The sequence below is a fragment of the Hemicordylus capensis genome, chromosome 6 (genome assembly GCF_027244095.1).
Source record: "Hemicordylus capensis ecotype Gifberg chromosome 6, rHemCap1.1.pri, whole genome shotgun sequence".
Taxonomy (NCBI): domain Eukaryota; kingdom Metazoa; phylum Chordata; class Lepidosauria; order Squamata; family Cordylidae; genus Hemicordylus; species Hemicordylus capensis.
Genome location: NC_069662.1, coordinates 107,047,607 through 107,066,326, shown reverse-complemented (window position 1 = coordinate 107,066,326; position 18,720 = coordinate 107,047,607). Strand labels below are relative to the sequence as shown.

Here is an 18,720-nt window from a genome sequence, read left to right as displayed (position 1 = left end):
CAGCATAGGGTGTGTGCATATTGCCCAGCAGTAGCCCTTGCTGCCCCACTGCATAACTGCAGCCCCTACCCCATACTTTGCACTTAATGGACTTCTTGGAGAGGTTGTTCACATTTCACTTTAGGATAAGTGCTGCTAGGCTTGTCAAGAAGTTTGTATGAGAAGTCAAAATAAGCCCTGCTTCAAAGAGTCAGATGGACAGTTAGAGATATGGCTTCTCACCAACTATCCTGGATGGTTAACAGAAGCAAGAAACAGCTCCTATCATTACAACACATTTATTAAAAATTATATACAGACAAGAGGCCCACCCCAAAATAAACTAATGCTTTGCTTTTAAAGTCTTTTGCCACCTATCAGCATTTGGTAAGATTATTTACAGGCCGAGCAACAGGAGTTACAAACACTTTCAATTGAGAACAGCTGAAAATATACATTCACCACCTACCAATAAATAGATATTTTGATGTACTCTCAGCATCAGTGTTCACCATCAGACTTAAATGTTTGTTTAAAGGAAGAACTCCCCACACACCAGCTTCAGACACCCAACTGCACTGTCATGACTAAAGCTATATACAGAATGTTTTGTTATATTCTACAGTGTATCTAGACAACATAGAGCTGTACACCCCCCACACACACTACCTTCATAGGATTCCTTTGCTGCCATAGCTTTCTGCCAAGGCATTTAGAGTCTCCCAAGACAAAATGAGGTTTAGCTATTAAACCAGGAGGCTGGTTCTTGCATACTTCATAAAGGATTACTCTATAGGTAAAACCTCCATTTTGGATTTTCCCTGCTACTAAGTGATATGGGTAGTCTGTTCAAAAAGCACCTGTTCCTCTGTCAGGCATGGAACTTTTAAACACTGGTAATGCACAGCACCTAACCACTGCCAAATTGTACCCCTTTAGCGGTTCCACTCTCCTTGGTACTGAAGAAAGCTACATGCTTAATAACAGGACACTTGTAATGGACTCTCCAAAGTCCAAAGGTGGGGATAGTTGTTTTGGAGTGCTACCCTGTTTTTTCTCATTTTTACCTGCAGAAGTCAGTCAAAAGCTTTGGCACCTTCTATAGCATTGCACAAGAACATTTCATGATGGGCGGTAAAGAGTTCCTTTGGCAACATTTATGCAAAAGATCTCTGTACCATCACTGAAAGAATTATGCCCAGTCAAGTTTTTGTTTAAGTATGAGACAAGGACTTCACTCCTTAGGAACTGGTGTAGAAAGCATAGTAGCCCATGCCTTTTGAAGTGTCTTTGCCATAGTCCTCAGTATTAATGTCCTCACATTTCATTGTTGGAGAGTTTTCGTTGCTTGACGTGCTAGGTGAGAGTCTCCTCCTTTTACAAGCACCAGTATAGACTCCGGAATCATTTGAATCTAGAGACTTTATGGAGGGTGGGGTCTCTATCCAAGATGATCCCATTTCTTCTTTTACTTTCTCCTTAGAAAGAAGATCTTCAGAGAAACTGGGAGGGCTTGTTCTGGAGGTCCAAGGTAGGCCAGTAGACATTTTCCTCTGATAAGAGCCTCTGTTTCCCCATCCTGCCATGGAGGGGAATGTTGGATCAGGGTAATAACCCAAGGCATGGGATGTCTGGAGGGGGAAGGATTTTATACCATATGGAAGTAGCGCAGTAGAAGAGTAGTCAGTTTCATAGGAGTTCATGTCCAGTTTGTTGGCTCCTGGCTGTTGCACTGGAGTGACAAACCACCTCTGGGGAGGATTGGTCACTTCTTCATTCTGCTGAGGTGAGAGGAGGCCATTTGTCTGGGGCACAGTTCTTTCTCCATTATAAAATCTAGCTGGTGGCAGGTTGTTGACAAATTGTTCCTGGAAGAAGGGCTGTACGCTGTATCGGGCTCCCGGGACAATCTGGTGGGATCTAGGAGAATCCGTGGGAGATGGAGTTAATCTGTCATTTTCTGAAGCTGTGTACATGCTACAAACACAAGAGAGAAAGGCTAAGATATTGTTCTTTAGCATTTAAACAAGCTAGCATTGACATGCAACTAGGCTAGATCAGACACCAGGGACAGGGCACTAGACTGTTCACTTATAATATCAAATCAGGCAGCTTGGTGTCCTATTTTGTAATGATCAGTGAGCTTGATATTTAGTATATCTGTTGTAATTTTAATAAGTTGTGCTGCTTTCAATTTCTAGTAACCTAGTCTACTGGGAGGAGCACAAAACAGAATCTCCAACTATAGAGTTTCAAGCTTGAGCAGTTTGTTAAACTCCTTTTCATTCAGATAGCAAGAAACTTCAGAACTAGTCTAACAACCAACTAAAGGTCTTTAACTTGGGCTTTAAACAAAGCTTCTTAGAAACAACTGTGCCACAGAGATAGAAGAAGAAGACTACTTACGAATCATAGTTGTCCCGAAAGCCTTTTGCAAATGGATTGTGGTCAATTTTAAGCTGTGTGATCTGGAAAGCAAGAACAAAATAGTGTCTACTTCCAGGTACCTCATATTTTATTATAGCAATAGCAATAGCACTTACATTTATATACCGCTCTATAGCCGGAGCTCTCTAAGCGGTTTACAATGATTTTAGCATATTGTCCCCCAACATTCTGGGTACTCATTTTACCGACCTCGGAAGGATGGAAGGCTGAGTCAACCTTGAGCCCCTGGTCAGGATCGAACTTGTAACCTTCTGGTTACAGGGCGGCAGTTTTACCACTGCGCCACCATTATACCTTTGAAATATTTCCAAATATTTCCTCCCTATACTTGCAAAGGAAGATAATTTATATGTTCTAAAAATACAAACAAACCCATGAATGATAACTACAATACTATCTCACTACAAGAGATTGGAAGAAATAAGTAGCTTACAGTTAAGTTCTGCTAAATTTGTTTTTATAAATAATGATAAAAACTGAACACACAGAATTAAGACTGTTACCTCCACTTTTCTCATTATTTACCCTTTTCTTATCACTAACTCAAGGGAATGGGGCTTTAAATAACTACAAAACACCTATGACGGATTAACATAGTAGCAAATGTAGCATTTGCTACAGGCCAGTGTTTTCGAGGGTCTCTCACACCCGGCTTCCAATAAATATCCCTTTCCTGCTAAATGTGCCTTTTAAGAGAAGGCCCAGCACCGCATCTGTCCAGTGGCTGTTGCTGATGCCTACCACATTTTTCTTTTTAGAGTGTGAGCCCTTTGGAGACAGAGAATCATCTATCCACGCTTTATTTTTCTATGTAAACCACTTTGAGAATTTTGATTGAAAAACGGTATATAAATGTTCACTGTTGTTGTAGTAAGTGTGAGTTTGTGGCTTGGTCTCCCATACTCCAAAATATAGCAAATGAAGAAATTGACTTACTTTACTATGCAAGTAAAAAATTTATGTTTTAATATTTATGTGCTTTTTTTAAAATTTAGGGCCCCTTTACAACATACGCTACAGGCCTTGCACTAGCTTAATCTGGCCCTGCAAAACACCCAGGTCAAGAACAATCAGCATAATTAGCATATATTTCCTTACATCAGTGTTCTGATATGCGGTAACAGCTATGAACTGTGTTTCTGGAAAATTAAATGTTTGAGTCTTAGAGGAGTCATTCATATCTTCAACGCCATCCTCGGTCACTTCCACTATATGGAGACGAGGCTGATATTTGTGGAGAGACTGCAGTACTATCATCTAGAAGAACAAGAAACCCAGTTTAGCCCTTAAAAATGAAATCCAGATATTATGCCAACTCTGCTTGCTAACCAGGCAAAAAGGCAAAACTTTCAAAGTAGTGGCACTCTTATATTGAGCAGAGGGAGAACAACTGCCCCATTTCGCCTAACATAGCATCTCCCCACTGACTGCTGGTGGTGTCTGATGTTTCTGTTTAGATTGTGAGCCCTTTTGGGACAGAAAATCAGCTTATTCTTTCTGTTTAAATTGTTTAGAGAACTTTGTTGAAAACTTTTTTAAAAATCATAATATTTGACATGGGGTGGGTGGGTGGGTGAGTATGCAAAACTACTGTCAAACTATGCAACCCTAACAGGGGGCAAGTAACATACGAACTGGTATGGGAACTAGGGATAACCTAAGTCCACCAGTCAGTTAGCTTAAGCAAGTTGTATTAAAGATTTGTACTATTGGGAGAGCTTCAGATAATTCAGAGTTTATACTGCAGGCTCAGTTCTGAAACCCACCATAAAGGAAAGGAAAGGTTGTGCCATGGAGTCAGTATCTCTGGCAGCCACAGAGCCATGTGGCTTCCTTGGAAGAATATAGGAGTGGTTTACCATTGCCTTCTCCTGCGCCTTGTGAGATGATGCCTTTCAGGACCTTCCTATATCACTGCTGCCTGATATAGGAGTTCTCCATAATCTGGGAAACACACCAGCGGGAGTCAAACCAACAACCTCCTGCTGTCTAGGCAGGTTGATTCCCCATCAAATCCTAAATCAAGTTTGTCATCCTGACTACTTCCTAAATTAACTCAGTAAAATAAACAGAACTTGAGAGCTATTTTACCTGGGTATTATTATTATTGGCTCCTTTGTTATTAGTTAGTTTCAGTTTCCCAAAGGAAATTTCCTGCCTCATCCAGTGGGCTCCAGTGTTGGGAGATTCCGGATGAACATAGACTTTGTTGCCTGTTGAGGAAGAAAAAGTGGGGGGGAATCAGGAAGAGTTTCTTCCCTCTGTACTGGAGTGAGAGACAGACATATCCCCAAATTAGACAGAGCTCCAAGATGGAAGTGTTCACAGACTTGCATTAAGCAGCTTGAACTGGGGCAATGCCAGTATTTGGCCGTAATCTTGCATACACTTAACTCTATGCTGGATTGCAGCCAGCAGTCATTGACTTTACAGGATTGAAAACCTGTAGAAGAAACAAGAAATTCAGCATTTTCCTCTCTGATTTTCCAGTCCAGTTCTACAGAAGCCGGCATACTCCTTTCAGTTTTCAACCCCCCCCCCGCCCCCAAAACAACAACAAGTAAGCAAACAAGTCCCCTCAGCACAAGACATAATCCAAAGAGGAGTCCTCCTCAGGGGTGTAGCTGTAATTGAGCGGAGGGGTTCTTTGAACCCATCCCTGCTCCTCCTCATCACAGGTTCAAGATACTGGCAAGAGGAAGGAAACCCCAAAGGAAACTGCGCAAGTGAGACAGTAGCTGGGAGCTTAACTCGTCCATTGGATGAAGCGTGCGAGAAGAACACGGTCTGCATTCACAACAATGGAACAGCTCTCTGACGCTGACTGGGCAAGGCGGCTCGCCTTTCCCCGGGAGAAGCCGCTCTCGTCTGGAATGAGTTGACTCCTACCTTGCATGTTGTTATCGGCTTTGCCGCAGGTCACCCACTTGCCCCCTTGGAAGCGCCAGTGGTTGGGATCGGCGAGCACCACCTCCACGAAGACATTGTAGTGGGCCGTGGGATTGAGGCCCGTGATGTTGAAGCTCAGGAAGGGGAACATCCGCCTGCAAGTGGGAGAAAGAGGAGAGGGGAGAGGCGTTGAGAAGAGAGGGAAAGGCGAGGCGTCTCCGCCCCAGGCCTTTTGGCAGCGCGCTCCGGCCTTGGCTAGCGCCTGGGCGGAAGACTGGAGGCAGATGGCGGCTCCCCCGGCGGGTTTTATATTTAGAGAGTCGCAAGGCGAGGCTTTGGCTCCAAGACTCTTCTGCCACCAGCGGAGCGGCTAGATCGGCGGCAGAAGCGCTCGGAGAAAGGGGGCAGCAGCCGCCCTCCAGGATCTGCCTCCAAGACGGAGGATTTGGCTCCGCGGCCCAGGGCAACTCTCCCCCCGCCCCGCAACTTGGCAATAACCGAAGCTAATGCGGCGCCACCGTGTTCAAAAGGTTGGGATTCTTGTAAGGCTCTTGGCCTCACCCGCTCTTATTTTCCCTAGCCGGTTCTTCACAGAGGAGGAATAATTCAGACTGCCCTCCCGCCTTGAAGAAACCACTTATGAATTCTCGTTCGTAGGTTTTGTTTTTCCTTTCTCGCTTTCTTTGATGGAACTTGACCGGATCATTGGTTGTAGGTAGTAGAGGTGAACGAAAAGCCGAGTAAGAGGGGAGGCTTACTAACTGGACCAATAACTATTACAATTCCACCCAGGTGGCAATGTCATGTCTACGTGTAACTTTCCCTAGGGAGCCAACGTTACGCTCCAGTCACGCACCGATCTAAGGGTAGCCCCACAGTAGGACCTACTCCTGAGTAAATATACGTAGGATTGTGCTGCAAATTTCCTAAGAAAAAACAGGAGAAGGAAAAAACGAATAATGATCACGTAATTGATTTGGGACACCCCAATCCGTAGCAGAGTCGCCACGAAATCCTAAAATTTAGAGTAATCCGGTGCGGAGGGTGCAATTCGAGGGCGCTGCCTCATTTTGTCAGTTGGAAACCGGATTCTAAACTCGAAGTGACTTCCGTTGCTTTCGATTGAATTAGTGTGCACAGAACCAAGTTGGGGACTGGGATATTAAGAAGTCTTAGATAAATAAATCTAAGACAGGGACGTGCTAATTTTTCTTGTAGTCAGTTTGGTAGACTGCTTTCCGAGGAGGAGGAGGAAGAAGAAAGAAGAAAAGAGCAGAGGGCAGCCGACGACTCAGGAAAGGCGCAAAATTGAAAGAAAGCTTCTCGGAAAGACAAACGCACAGAGACTTCTCGAGGGAGCCCCAGCCACCCCGCCCTCTGGGGTCCATTCTCCTCTGCTTTAAGACTCTGACTAGATTGTTTCTTAGGAATCCTCATTTCTCCAGCTCCTTTAGAAACCCACGGAACTAGTCACAATTCGTTTTGTCAAGGCAGATCAAAACTCAGACTCTCAGAAACACTTCCTAATAGCCCCCGTTTGTTTCAAAGGGCCCACAAATCGCTCCCCGAAGAAGAGATTTCCAAAGATCCGCGGTTGCCAGGCCCCCTCCCGCCCCAAAGGATGCCGCGATTTTGGACGGCTCCGGCGTACCTGCCCTGTTTGGTGATGATCATCTCGGTCTGGTGCCGGTGGAACTTGAGCCAGAGCGGCCGGTTGCAGAGGAAGACTTGGGCTCGGAGTCCGCCCGCCCCGCCGGGCATCGCCAGAGCGCCCAGCCCGCCGCAGGAGCCCGCTGCTGCCGGGTACGGACTGTAGAGACTGCCCGGAGGAGCCCCTTGGCCGTACTGGTAAGGGCCGGCGGCAGCTGCGAAGGGCGCTCTGCCCGCCGCCGTCGAGAAGCCCGCAGGCGGCGACAGGACCGAGCCGTAGGGGTAGCGCGCCCCGCCGGGCGCCTGGTAGACGGAGCCGGCCTGCGAGCTCCCCGCCGCCCCCGCATAAGGGAACAGGGCGCACGGGCCGCCCAGCTCGGCGCCGCCCTGAGGCCCAGGCGACTGCAGGTAGTAGCGCTCGGGGCTCAGGCCGTCCAACGAGTAGCGCGCCGGCGCCGGCGGCAACACCTCTTCCTCAGCCGGGCAGGGAGAGCTCTTGCGCCCGCCGTCCGGCACAGTAGCCGTCTTGGCGGGCACCTGTCCTCCCGCGGCGGCGGCGGTGGCAAAGGGAGGCGCTTCGCTCTCCTCAGACTCGCCCAGCATGCCCGCCGGCGGCGGCCCCGAGGCGCTGCCAAACTTCTTCGCTGCCTTGTCCAAGTCGAGGCGCGGCGGCGGCGGCGACCCAGCGCTGAGGTGACGCGTGGAAGTGCCGGCGCGTCCGCCCGCGCTCTCCAGCGGGTAAAACGGGGCGCCGGGCAGGCTGGCCGCGCTGCCCAAGAGCTGCTCCCCCAACTGCATCTCCTCAGGATACCCCAAGGAAGTGCCGCGGCTTGGCGGAGGGACGCAGAATGCCAGCGCTTCAAAGCGCCTCAGCCCGCGCCGGGGCCCTGCTTCGCCAGCCGCCCTCACAGGCACAAACCAAGGCCCCCCAAACCCCCGGCCGTCTTCTGCGCCGGCCTCATGGAGCTCTAAGCAGCCCTGCCCTTTAAAAACCGCACCACTGACTGCTATTGACCAAGCCTGGGAGTCCTTTTATAGAGGCAAGCACCCTCTGCTCCTGCAGTCGGGGAGGGGCTTAAAGGCGGCTTCATCGGGAGGCGAACCTCTCTTCTCGTCCACCTTATTGGCTGCTCTCTGCGACAGTTATTTCATTAAGCACTCACTAATTGGAGAAAGTCACCTGTGACTCCCGTTTAGTGTTAAGAGACACAGATACCCACAGAACAGCCACGCCATTCTTTAAATGGCTCCTGATGCGCCAGGAAAACTTGGTTGGTTATTTATATCGAGCTGATTTGGGGTCTTCTCAGGCGAAGGGCACGGGAGAGGGGACACAGGCGAAACCAAAGCCGCCTGGAGTTTGGAATTGCCCTTACCTGATAGGGGCTAGCCAAACTTCTTAGCGGGCTCGTTTGCCTTTTTTCCAAAACAGAGGCCTGGCGATGGCGATGGCCTGGCGAGGGCTTTGAAGGCCCGGGGGAGCAGGGATGAAAGGCGACCCGCAGCATCAGAGCTCAGCGGTGCAAACCTGCAGCCTAAGCAGCCATCTCCCCGAAGACGCAGGGGGCCGGGTGGCTTCAGTGGATTGCGCCTGAACGTTTCTCCAGCACCATATTTGCGGATCCACATCTGATTGAAATGCAACCGGCCGGATTAAGCTGTCTCAGGCAGAGTCTAGCCTCTGCTGCTGCTCACACAGCACCCTCTTCCCATTTCTAAGGATAAGCGGCCCCCCCTCCCCGTTTTATATGCAACAGCAGTTACGTCGGGCTCTGTTTGTGTGCGACCTGCAGAGCACTTCACACCTTTGCTGGGCTTTCTTTTAAACCAGACGGAGGAAGGACGATTTGCACTCTCCGTTTTAGAACTGCGACCTTTCCTGAAAGCTATGGGGAAAGGGAAGAAAAAGGGAGCTGGTAGAATACCACCAACACTCCTCCCCCGCCCCCAAATCCCCATATTTGCCTTTTCCCGAAGTTAGTTGAGATTCCACATTTCTTCTCTATTTTCCTAAACTCCACCTCAGCAGCATATTATTCCTCATATTTCTCACACGTGCTTCGACCAAAGTTGAACGGCTATTTTACTGTGCTGGATGTCAGAAAGAGGAAAAGCGAAATTGTCCGCCCGATTCTGTGAGGAAAGGACAAACTGCAATAGTCTAAACTGGGGACGCTGGAGTGGTAGATTTAGCCTGAAGTTCAGCTTCGCTTGAATTTGAACGCGGGTAACTTCCCGGGCCTTCCCCATCTATTGGTGACAAGTGCTCTTGTACAGGTAGCATTGAAATGAATGGGAGTTGGTGGCGTGGTCTTGCGCAGCAGCTCCGAGTCAGTTGCTGAGGCCTGCGCAAGAGAACTTCCAAGAAAATTGTGCCCTCCCTTAGCATGCTTGGGACACTTAGGTAGAGAGGAGAATATCCCTTCTTGGACTAAGTATTTCATCCTGTCCTGTGTGGAGGAAATCGTTCCCTGGGGAAGTAGCACATGCAGATACACCCTGATTTATGCTCTTGTACACGTTTTTAAAACAAAACAGAGATCCCCCAGAAGAGGTATCCAAAGGAAGCAATGGCAGGCAAAAGCAGACAGGTGTTGCAAGCATCTTCAGCCACTTCTTGAAACTGATCAGAACACTACTTCTGATCTCCTCTCTCCCACTTTCGTGGTCTGTTTCATTCGATCCCGAAAAGCTTAATCTTGCAAATGAGAGAGATAACCATTTCCAAAGGAGGAGTTCCAGTAGCGCAAATCATATTGACACTGCGCTCTTTATTCTTTTCTTATATTTGTACTTTTCTTAAAATTGATTTTAGGCCAATCAAGTTATTGACATTCTCACTGGACAACACAAGGCAAGAGGTTCAGAATTAAAAAAAACCAGGTACATGGAAAATGAAATGAGGTTGAAAAGCGAGACCTCTGGGTGCAAGTCTTTTAGCCTGACAACAGCGAGCCACTTTATTCGAGACGACTGGTTCAGACTAAGTCGAAGACCATTGACATTAGTCAATGTCATTCCCCCCCCCCCCGCCGTTGTGGACTGCAGTCCTAGGTATGTCTGCTCAGAAGTAAGTTCCACCCGAGTCCCCCACCTTAAGATGCAATTCTGTGCATCCTTAGTTGGCACTTACTCCGCGGGACTTACTTCTGAACAAACAATTTTAAGATTGCAGTACAATCCCCTCCCGGTAGAACCTGACCAATCCGAAGAAACGTTTAAAGGCTACTTTCCCTCACTCATCTTCAAACACGCTTGCATTTTTTTTAAAAAAAAGGTATCGATTTATACTCAACTTTGAAAAAGACCATAATGTTAACAAATACGTTCAAAAGGTTGTCCGGACCGTTCTAAAATTTGCAAAAAGTGGCAACCCAGTCCTATTCATATTTACTCAGAAGCAAATGTGAATTTATCCCCAACGATGTATGTTTAGGATAGCTAATTTCTGCCTTCTTCCATCACTAAAGGAGGCTGAAAACCAGGAGTCCTTAGTTTGAAACCTTAAGGATCGCTGTCATTCTCTGGTACATGGGCACATGGCCACGAATTTTGACAGGTAAGGGACTCGTTTGGTGCAGCTCTTGAACAGATGTAGAATAATATATTTGTGCCGATTTTGCGAGACTGTCGACAGAAGTTCTGTTTGAAAGCCCCTGGCCACTTTTCGAAAAAAACACCCTGCCCTGCCAGAGAGACACGTGCGTCAACTGGGAAAACCGCGTCTTGGAGCGGGTTAAAAATAAGCAGGAGAAATTCGCATGGTTTTTCACATTCCGGATTTAATCTCAGGTACCCGCCCCTGGAGTCTCCCAATGAACCGGATGCAAGTTGCGTGTCGGGACAAATGTAAAAGGTGAAAGATTAAGGCTGGCTCTCACGCTGCTGACTCAGTTTGGGAGTAAATGGGACTTATTTCTGAATAAGTATGCATAGATTGGACAGTTCAGGTACAAGATACCACCCTCCACGGATGAAAAGGAAACGATGTTGTACTTATCCCTTCCCCACTTACCAGCTGGAAACGAAGTCAAATGTATACCCGCAAATTTACCTTTCCTTGGGGGTAAGGACCCTCCTCATTCCGGATAGATCCAGCAACTGAAGATGATGCGTCCAGGTGTTTTCCAGTTATATGTCCGAAATTCCTTGTTTAACCGGGCGAGAAGGATCCAGGGCTCATGTAGTTCATTGCAGCTGCACTGAAAAGATCCTGACTCTTGAGAGAAAAGGACTTCATTTCGCCAGTGCTTCGGAGCTGCTGAGTTTCAAGGCCCCGCTAAGACTAACAACAGAGCGATTTCAATGGGCTTCAGTCTTAAACATCTTTACCAGGAAGCAAGTTCCACTGAACTCAATGAGATTTGTTTCCGAACAAACATATAGTACAGGCTGCAAATACGACAAAGTACTCTGCCTAAGCCAAGGATCTCTCCTCAACCCAAATAACTTTGAAATATCCAAGTCAACGCGATCAACACCCCAGTTCTCAACACACGTCGCATTTATTTAAGAGCGAATTAGTTGGATCTAAGCAGATACTAGAAAACCACTATTTAAATAAAAGATGACATAGTCCTTTTGTAGAGTAACTCCACGGACATGCTCCTAATTCCTGGAGTCTATCCGCATTCAAAGCAAGTTGTTCAAACCTGAGAGTCAACAGCTCGATTCGCAAACCACTTAAGCACGAGCACTCAGATTTCAGCCCAAGAACGCTCACTGATATCCACCCACTCGTACGCTCTGAATACATGCAAAACACACTGTTGCGCGGAAGCTTGCAAAACACACTATTTCAATGAAGTTATTTCCAAGCCTAGACGCTTGGGATTGCAGTCAAAGGCTGCCATCCAAAACACACTTCCCACATGTGACCCACATGTTTAGGATCGTGCTATAAATAGACTCACTGGTTCTAAATGTCCTTAGACTCGCTTTCTGTGGCTCAGCTGGCTTGTGGACCGGGTTATGAACTAGTCCGTATCTTGCCTTCTGCTTACCATGATTCAGGGATCAAAGCCTCAAGGAACCGCAGACTGGATGGATTACTCGCTCTGTCCAAATCAGGACCTTGGAGAGAGACAAAGTTTACCAACTAGCCTGCATTTCCTTTTTATACTGTACAGTCTTAATTGACCTTTTTAATCTCTCCCTGTTTTGTTTAGTAAGCAGAGGGATTCTGTGTAAGTGAGCTCCGTGTTTCTTCCTTCATTCTCCCCTTTTGGTCGAAATGCATCCCATGGCTAACGTTCTTCTGATGTCTGTTTGGAAAAGGTGTTAGCACAAAACAACCTCTAAACAAATTGCCCCCCTTTAATATGATATGTATTTGAAAAAGCCAGCTGCAACATACATCCTACTAAGGCTTGTCCACAATATTTACATATATTGCTCTTTTCCCAAGGAGCTCAGAGCAGCCAGTATAGTTCTCCATTTTATCACAACAACCCTGTGAGTTAGGTTAGGCTTAGATATAATGGCTGGCCCAAAGTCATCTAGTAAGTTTCACCCTGTACATTTGAGGGGATCTGAAGTTATCCTGGGCTTCCCAGGCCTAGTGAGGTACTCTAATTACTATACCAATTTGCTTTAAATTAGTTTTCCTGTGATACCTTTTCCCATACGACTTTAAAAAAAAGAGTGCTAAGAAGTCTGTAAGCCACCTAATGGCGTAGTGGGGAAATGACTTGACTAGCAAGCCACAGGTTGCCTGTTTGAATCCCCACTGGTATGTTTCCCAGACTATGGGAAACTCCTATATTGGGCAGCAGCGATGTAGGAAGATGCTGAAAGACATCATCTCATACTGCATGGGAGGAGGCAATGGTAAACCCCTCCTGTATTCTACCAAAGACAACCACAATGCTCTGTGGTCATCAGGAGTTGACACCAACTCCAAGGCACACTTTACCTTTAAAAAGTCTGTATCCATCTAGGAGAGCCAGGGGTGGAGAATTGTGATAGAGCAATGTAAACCCAATGTAATTCCAAGTCAAAACAGATTTAGGGAGCAATCTAGGTGAGGGATTCCCCATCATACCCAGTTGTAGCAGAGAATGATGGGAGTTGGAGTTCAGCAACATCTGGAGTACCACAGGTTGGGAATCCCTGATCTAGAACCATTACAATCAACAAGTCTTAATTGTCAGCATAATGGGATGGAGACAGCACCCTTCACACCCCATCTCATAATGGGATGGAGAGTGCACACTGGAAACCCAATCCTGCACACAATGGCTTTTCTTTAGGGTTAGTTTTCCATGAACGATCCCACAAGTCATGAACACATACATGCGTGGGATTACCTGCTCTCCTCTGGTTGAGTCCCTCCAGCACCAAAACATGATAACAAGGAAATTTCAGAATACATCACAGATATGATCTAAAATGTATGGAATTCTCTACCACAAGTTGTGGTAATGGCCATTAAATTGATTTTTTAAAGGACTGGACACATTAATGGAGGATAGGTCTTCAGGTAAATTGAAACTTTACAGACAGAGGTGACATACCTCTGGATTCCAGCTACTGGAGGCAACCCACACGGAAGGAAGAACTTCTGCTCTGCTTGTGAGTCTCTAGGCTGCTCTAGAGCAGCCTCTAGGCTGAGTATTCACTCTTGGAAAGAAGGCTGCACTAATAAGTATATTCCTATGCATGTTTGCTCAGAAGCAAGTCCCACTGTGTCCAATGAGGCTGACTCCCTATTAAGTGTATTTAAGATTGTAGCCCTTGATCTAATTCAGCAGGGCTTTTCTTTATATAGTAATAGTAATGTTATGTAGTAATAGTAATGTGGTAGAAATGTTTGATTCACAAAAGGAAGTTGGCAGCAACAATGAGCATTCTGTATCACCCAATTACACAGTCCATTTTAATCCCTACAATACATTACCAAGATCAGAGGTTGCTCTTGCCTTCATTCTTATCAATGACTCCATTTTTATCTAGTGCCTATTATGCAGAAACTTTAAAAAGGTTTCCATCTTTCATCAGTGCATCTTCAACACCTGTGAGTTTCTGCCTGGCACATGGCCATTAATGCATAGGATTAATGCCCTCCCTAAAAGTGGCAACTCTGTGCTCAAGAAGTTGTTTGAAGAGGCTCTGAGTTCAAAGCACAATCCTAAGAGAGGCACAGTCAAGGATATGAACAATTCACCGAAATCACCAATACTCTCAGCCCAACCCAATCACATTTGCTTTTTATTACTATGTTTAGGATTCCAGCCCTAATACTTCATGGCAATCAAAACATAATCATTATCTCTAACTTGCTGTTTTGATCGGATTTAAATAATGGCGAAAACAAATACCAAGTAGACACTTTGTAAAACATCAACAAAGCTTACTTGGGTTGAGAGTGGCTGGTTTTGGGGGTTTTTTTGTGTGTGCTCATAGTACAGTGTAAACAACGTGCCATTATATAACAAAATAACTTTAAAAGGTGTAACAAAGAGATTGTGTTACAAATTGCTCAGATATAAGTATTGCCATGAACTCATTAACAGTGCAATTCTAAACATTTGCTTCCCTTTGAACTCAGGAAGACTTACTCCTTTTAAGTTGCCTAGGATTTTGAAATAAACAACTCTAGGCAAACAGCTTTCTCTAAGCCTCAGTCCCTTGATCTACAATATGGGGGATAAAAATACCGACCCACCTTTCAGGATTTCAAGTTAATATATATAAAATGAGCACTCTAAAACAATAATATAAATTTACAGGACAATTCTACACCATCCACAAGTCTTCACTTATGTGGAAGAAATATTAATCCAGGTTTTTTTAATTAGAAGGCAAATAATGCATGGCAGCTACTAATAGCTTTATCATATTATTAATTATCACATAGTTGTGTCTCAAATGATGTGTTTTAAAGCAAAACTCTTTAAGAAGTTGAAAATTAAATGACCCCAATCCTGTAAAATATTTGATTAATGCTCTTCATTGTATGCATTGTGAATCATTGCATTGAAGCAAAAGGCAATTTAAAATGGATATACACTTTTGCAGGATAGACTCCATAGGGTTTAATGTATCACATAGAAGAAAGTTAAAGTTACAGTTATCAATTAAATCTAATTTAGTCTGAAGCCCAGAGTCAATATTTCTGTTCCTTACCTACTACTTAATTTTTTTTTAAAAAAAACACCTAGTTTTCCAACAGATCTAAAAATTTCTTTTTCATATACAAAAGATTCCACCTACAATGCATTACACATTTTAGAGCTATACTCTTTGCACAATATCTTTTAATAAAGATCTACAATTTTTAGGGTTCTGAATATATTGAGACATTTCTCCACTCAAACAAGGTATAACAAACTATAAGAAAACATACAAATGCAAATATCAACTATTTTAAAATTCCAACTAAAAAAGGATATTGCTTTCCCCCCCTGGAAGGGCTCCTACATGTTAATAGCTTCATAACAGACCAAAATTCAATAGGTGAAATCTTTACTTACATACATACAAAGATAATGTAGCATTTACAGATCAAAGTTGGCAATCCTACATACACTCTACCTTTTTTCTTCTTCTTGATCCATGATAAACAGAATGAACATTTCCAGAAAATTAGTCATAAAGTAACTACATAGGAAGTGTTCTGGTCAATCACTAAGAATATTTCTCTAGGGTGACCAAGATGTAAGAAAGACCTGGAACAGAAATTGATCAGGAGGCCTGACCTTGAAGAAGTACTTACAGTGCTCTTCTGGGTAAGGGTGCTGAAGACTGTAGCTTAAGGAAATATCCAGGAGGAAGAAGAAGCACCCAGGTGAGGAGAGAGTATAGCATCAACTCCTTTAGGAACCAGCACTGGCCTGAAATAACTGTATGGGGAGCTTTTCCGCTGCCTTCCTATGGGCTACTCAAGAACTGTGTGTCCTGAAGGGAAGGAAGCAGCTTGTATAATTAGCTCCTGAAGGGACAAGCACTTACTTGAGTTAACTCTGTCTTGTGTAATTTTTAAAAGCTGATTTTATATGTTTATATTGGAAATTGCACTGAATGCAAAGCCAGAGAGGTAGTATGTAAATAATAAATAAAGCATTTCAAAAGATGGGTGCTAGGGATAAACATTAAGCAACTGAGGTGTTTGAAAAAGAGAACAGAACATAAAACTTAAAAGTTTTTTTTTTTTAAAAAAAAACAATACCTGATTTGGGTCTTTCCCTTTTGCCAAGGAAAATCTTTACTCGATGACATTATTAGACCTAGAAACTAGCACTGCCATCTTCCCTACCCCCAGCAGGTCTTTTACAAGCTTCATGACAAGCAGTAATTCAAAAGGTGAAGCTTTCATCACTGCATTTCCATGGCAGGAAATCCACAACTTCCTCCAATGCAGCTGGGAGAGACACAGTAGCCCTGCAAGAAAAAGCTGGCAACCCCATTGAAAAGAGAGAGAAAAAATTCCAAATAATATTCTTAAATTTATCAGAAGCCAGCCACTAACTTTTTGAACTGGTATTAGAAGATACAAGGAATTTCTTCCATGAAGGTAATTGTAGATCAGATATTAATATGCCAGGATGGCTACTTCAGCTTTTAGCCACCATAACTGAGATCATTAGTGGGGTTGCTACTCCAATACAACATTATTCTATAACAGATCTAAATTCTTTAAATGCTTTCTTAAATGTCTGTCCATTTTATCTAGATCATTTCAGGCATGACATGAAAAGCTTGAGAGAATTAGAAAACAATGTTGTCTTTTCCCACTTCTTTATATACAGGATATACAGGAAGAAATTCAGTAGGTGCAGGCTACATTACGTTTGCAGGCTGGGAAAAGCTTCACCCAATCAATTATTGTTTGTCACCCAGATATTAATAGCACCCCTGTAGAAAGTGCAACAGGTATTTAAAAGTGATTTAGTGGTTAGAGTGCTGGACTAAGACTGGGGAGACCTGAGTTCAAATCCCCATTCAGCCATGACACTTGCTGAGTGACTCTGGGCCAGTCACTTCTCTCTCATTTCTCACTTCTCTCTCAACTACTTCACAGGGTTGTTGTGAGGAGAAACCTAAGTATGTAGTACACCACTCTGGGCTCCTTGGAAGAAGCGCAAGATATTAAAAATGTAAACAAACAAACAAACAAAACCATCCATCTGTACAGAGTCTGGAGCTTGTATTAAGGCAATTTCTCCCAGTGTGGTTAATGTACAGTACTTATCAGATACAGTACATTTGCCCTCTGCAAAGTAATTGCCAGCCTTTCCATTATTAGCTATGCAGTTTATTGCTGTGCTTAGTCAGGGGCATAGCGAAGGGAGGGGCATTCACTCCTTGGTGGCCCCTCAGAGTGAGGGAGATAATGAAGAAAATAGGGAGGATGTGGAGCTTGAGGACTGAGTTTTTGAACCCGTCTGCTCAATTATAGCTACACCTCTGTGCTTAGTTCTTATCTTAAGAAGATCAGCCAATCTTAAGATTGGCTGATCTGGCCGGTCCTTGTGCATTTCCTCTGCTTGCCTGGGAGAGGAAGGCAGTCAGCCATTTTGGGTAGTTGTGTATTGTGGTCAGATTTCTCTGACCAGATTGCAAAATTCAAATAAAAAGTAACAATGGCTCTCCAGCAAAGTCAAAGTGGCCAGATTTAAAAAAAGAAAAGAAAAAGGGATAGAGCTCTTAACTGTTAACAGCTGGATAGAAGATGAGATTGCATGGTGCAGGTTTTAGCAACCCAAAAGCAGAGAGAAGGATGACAAGGAACACGTACTATAACAACAGCCTATGCACATGTTAAAGATAAGGAAGTTTATGGTTTATTGTTGTAAATTGAATTTTATGTTTTTAATGTTTGGTTGGGTGTTGTTTTTTTTAAAATTGTATCTGATTGTAAACCATCATGAGACTCATTTAGGTGGTGTATGTGTATTAAACAAACAAACCCTGTTCTCTCTCTTTCCTGTCCTTTTAGGATAGGGTTGCCATATTCTGGCTTTCCAAATCCAGGTGCCTAACTTGCATATTATGTAAATTGGCTTTAAAATATTTTTTGAGCAGAATAGTGACTGCATGTTTTGCTCCATAACTCTGCTTCTACAAGGGCTAGAAACAAGCTGTTTTTAAAAATGAAAGCTGAAATCCGGGTGAATCTGGGTGAGATGCTTAAAATCCAGGTGAAACCCAGCATTTCGGGGGGGGGGGGATGGCAACTCTGCTCTAGGAAGAGGGCTGCTGATCTTACCATCAAAGCCTGGGGAACAGAGACAGAACATGAGCAGAGCTCTGTTAGAGCAGATGATGTCCTATTTCCAACCATGGTTAGGCAGGTGCCTTTGGAAAGCTCAGAAGCACAGAAAGGCTGCCACATTATTTGTCCCCAGTATCTACGTAGTAGCACCTCTGAATATAAATGATCCATTTAACTGTCCTAGGTAGTAGCTGACTGTTGTTAAGTCTATCCTTCAAAATTCAGCAGCAGCTGGAGCTGAAGTAGGGACTTTTTGATGGCAAGCACATGCTCAACTATTGAGTTGCCTTACATGAGATAGCCCATCACAGTGAGCATGTATACAGGTTCAATTAATTCAGCAGTAGCCCAAACAATGGAGTCTGACTGCAAAGCCAGCCTACCAAGTATACATATTGGAGGTACAGCAAATCCTAAGCAATCTTAAGGACCTTCTTTGACCATCTTAACTTCCTGCCTGAGCTTTAAGATCAGCTACAGAGATCTGCTCTCTGGTCTGTCTCTACTGGATATACACTGGCACATATTACAGATAGGGT

At 44.5% G+C, this 18,720-nt stretch overlaps 1 protein-coding gene across 5 annotated transcripts in view; it reads right to left on the bottom strand.

Annotated features, from left to right (window-relative positions):
- Positions 1–262: 262 nt before the first annotated feature.
- EOMES (eomesodermin) overlaps positions 263–18,720 on the bottom strand; it is an 85,364-nt gene continuing 66,906 nt past the window's right edge. For 2 of the 5 annotated variants that reach the window (XM_053266006.1, XM_053266007.1), the window contains exons 3-7: positions 5,317–5,471; positions 4,519–4,640; positions 3,526–3,684; positions 2,386–2,447; positions 263–1,956 (exon numbers count right to left, since the gene is read on the bottom strand). In XM_053266006.1, coding sequence (XP_053121981.1) covers positions 1,221–1,956; positions 2,386–2,447; positions 3,526–3,684; positions 4,519–4,640; positions 5,317–5,467 — 1,230 coding nt within the window. In that variant the 5' untranslated portion in view covers positions 5,468–5,471 and the 3' untranslated portion in view covers positions 263–1,220. Of the gene's footprint in view, positions 1,957–2,385; positions 2,448–3,525; positions 3,685–4,518; positions 4,641–5,316; positions 5,472–6,967; positions 8,045–15,682; positions 15,805–18,720 lie in introns of those variants that run through there. The other 3 variants (XM_053266005.1, XM_053266002.1, XM_053266003.1) reach the window with 3 other exon arrangements.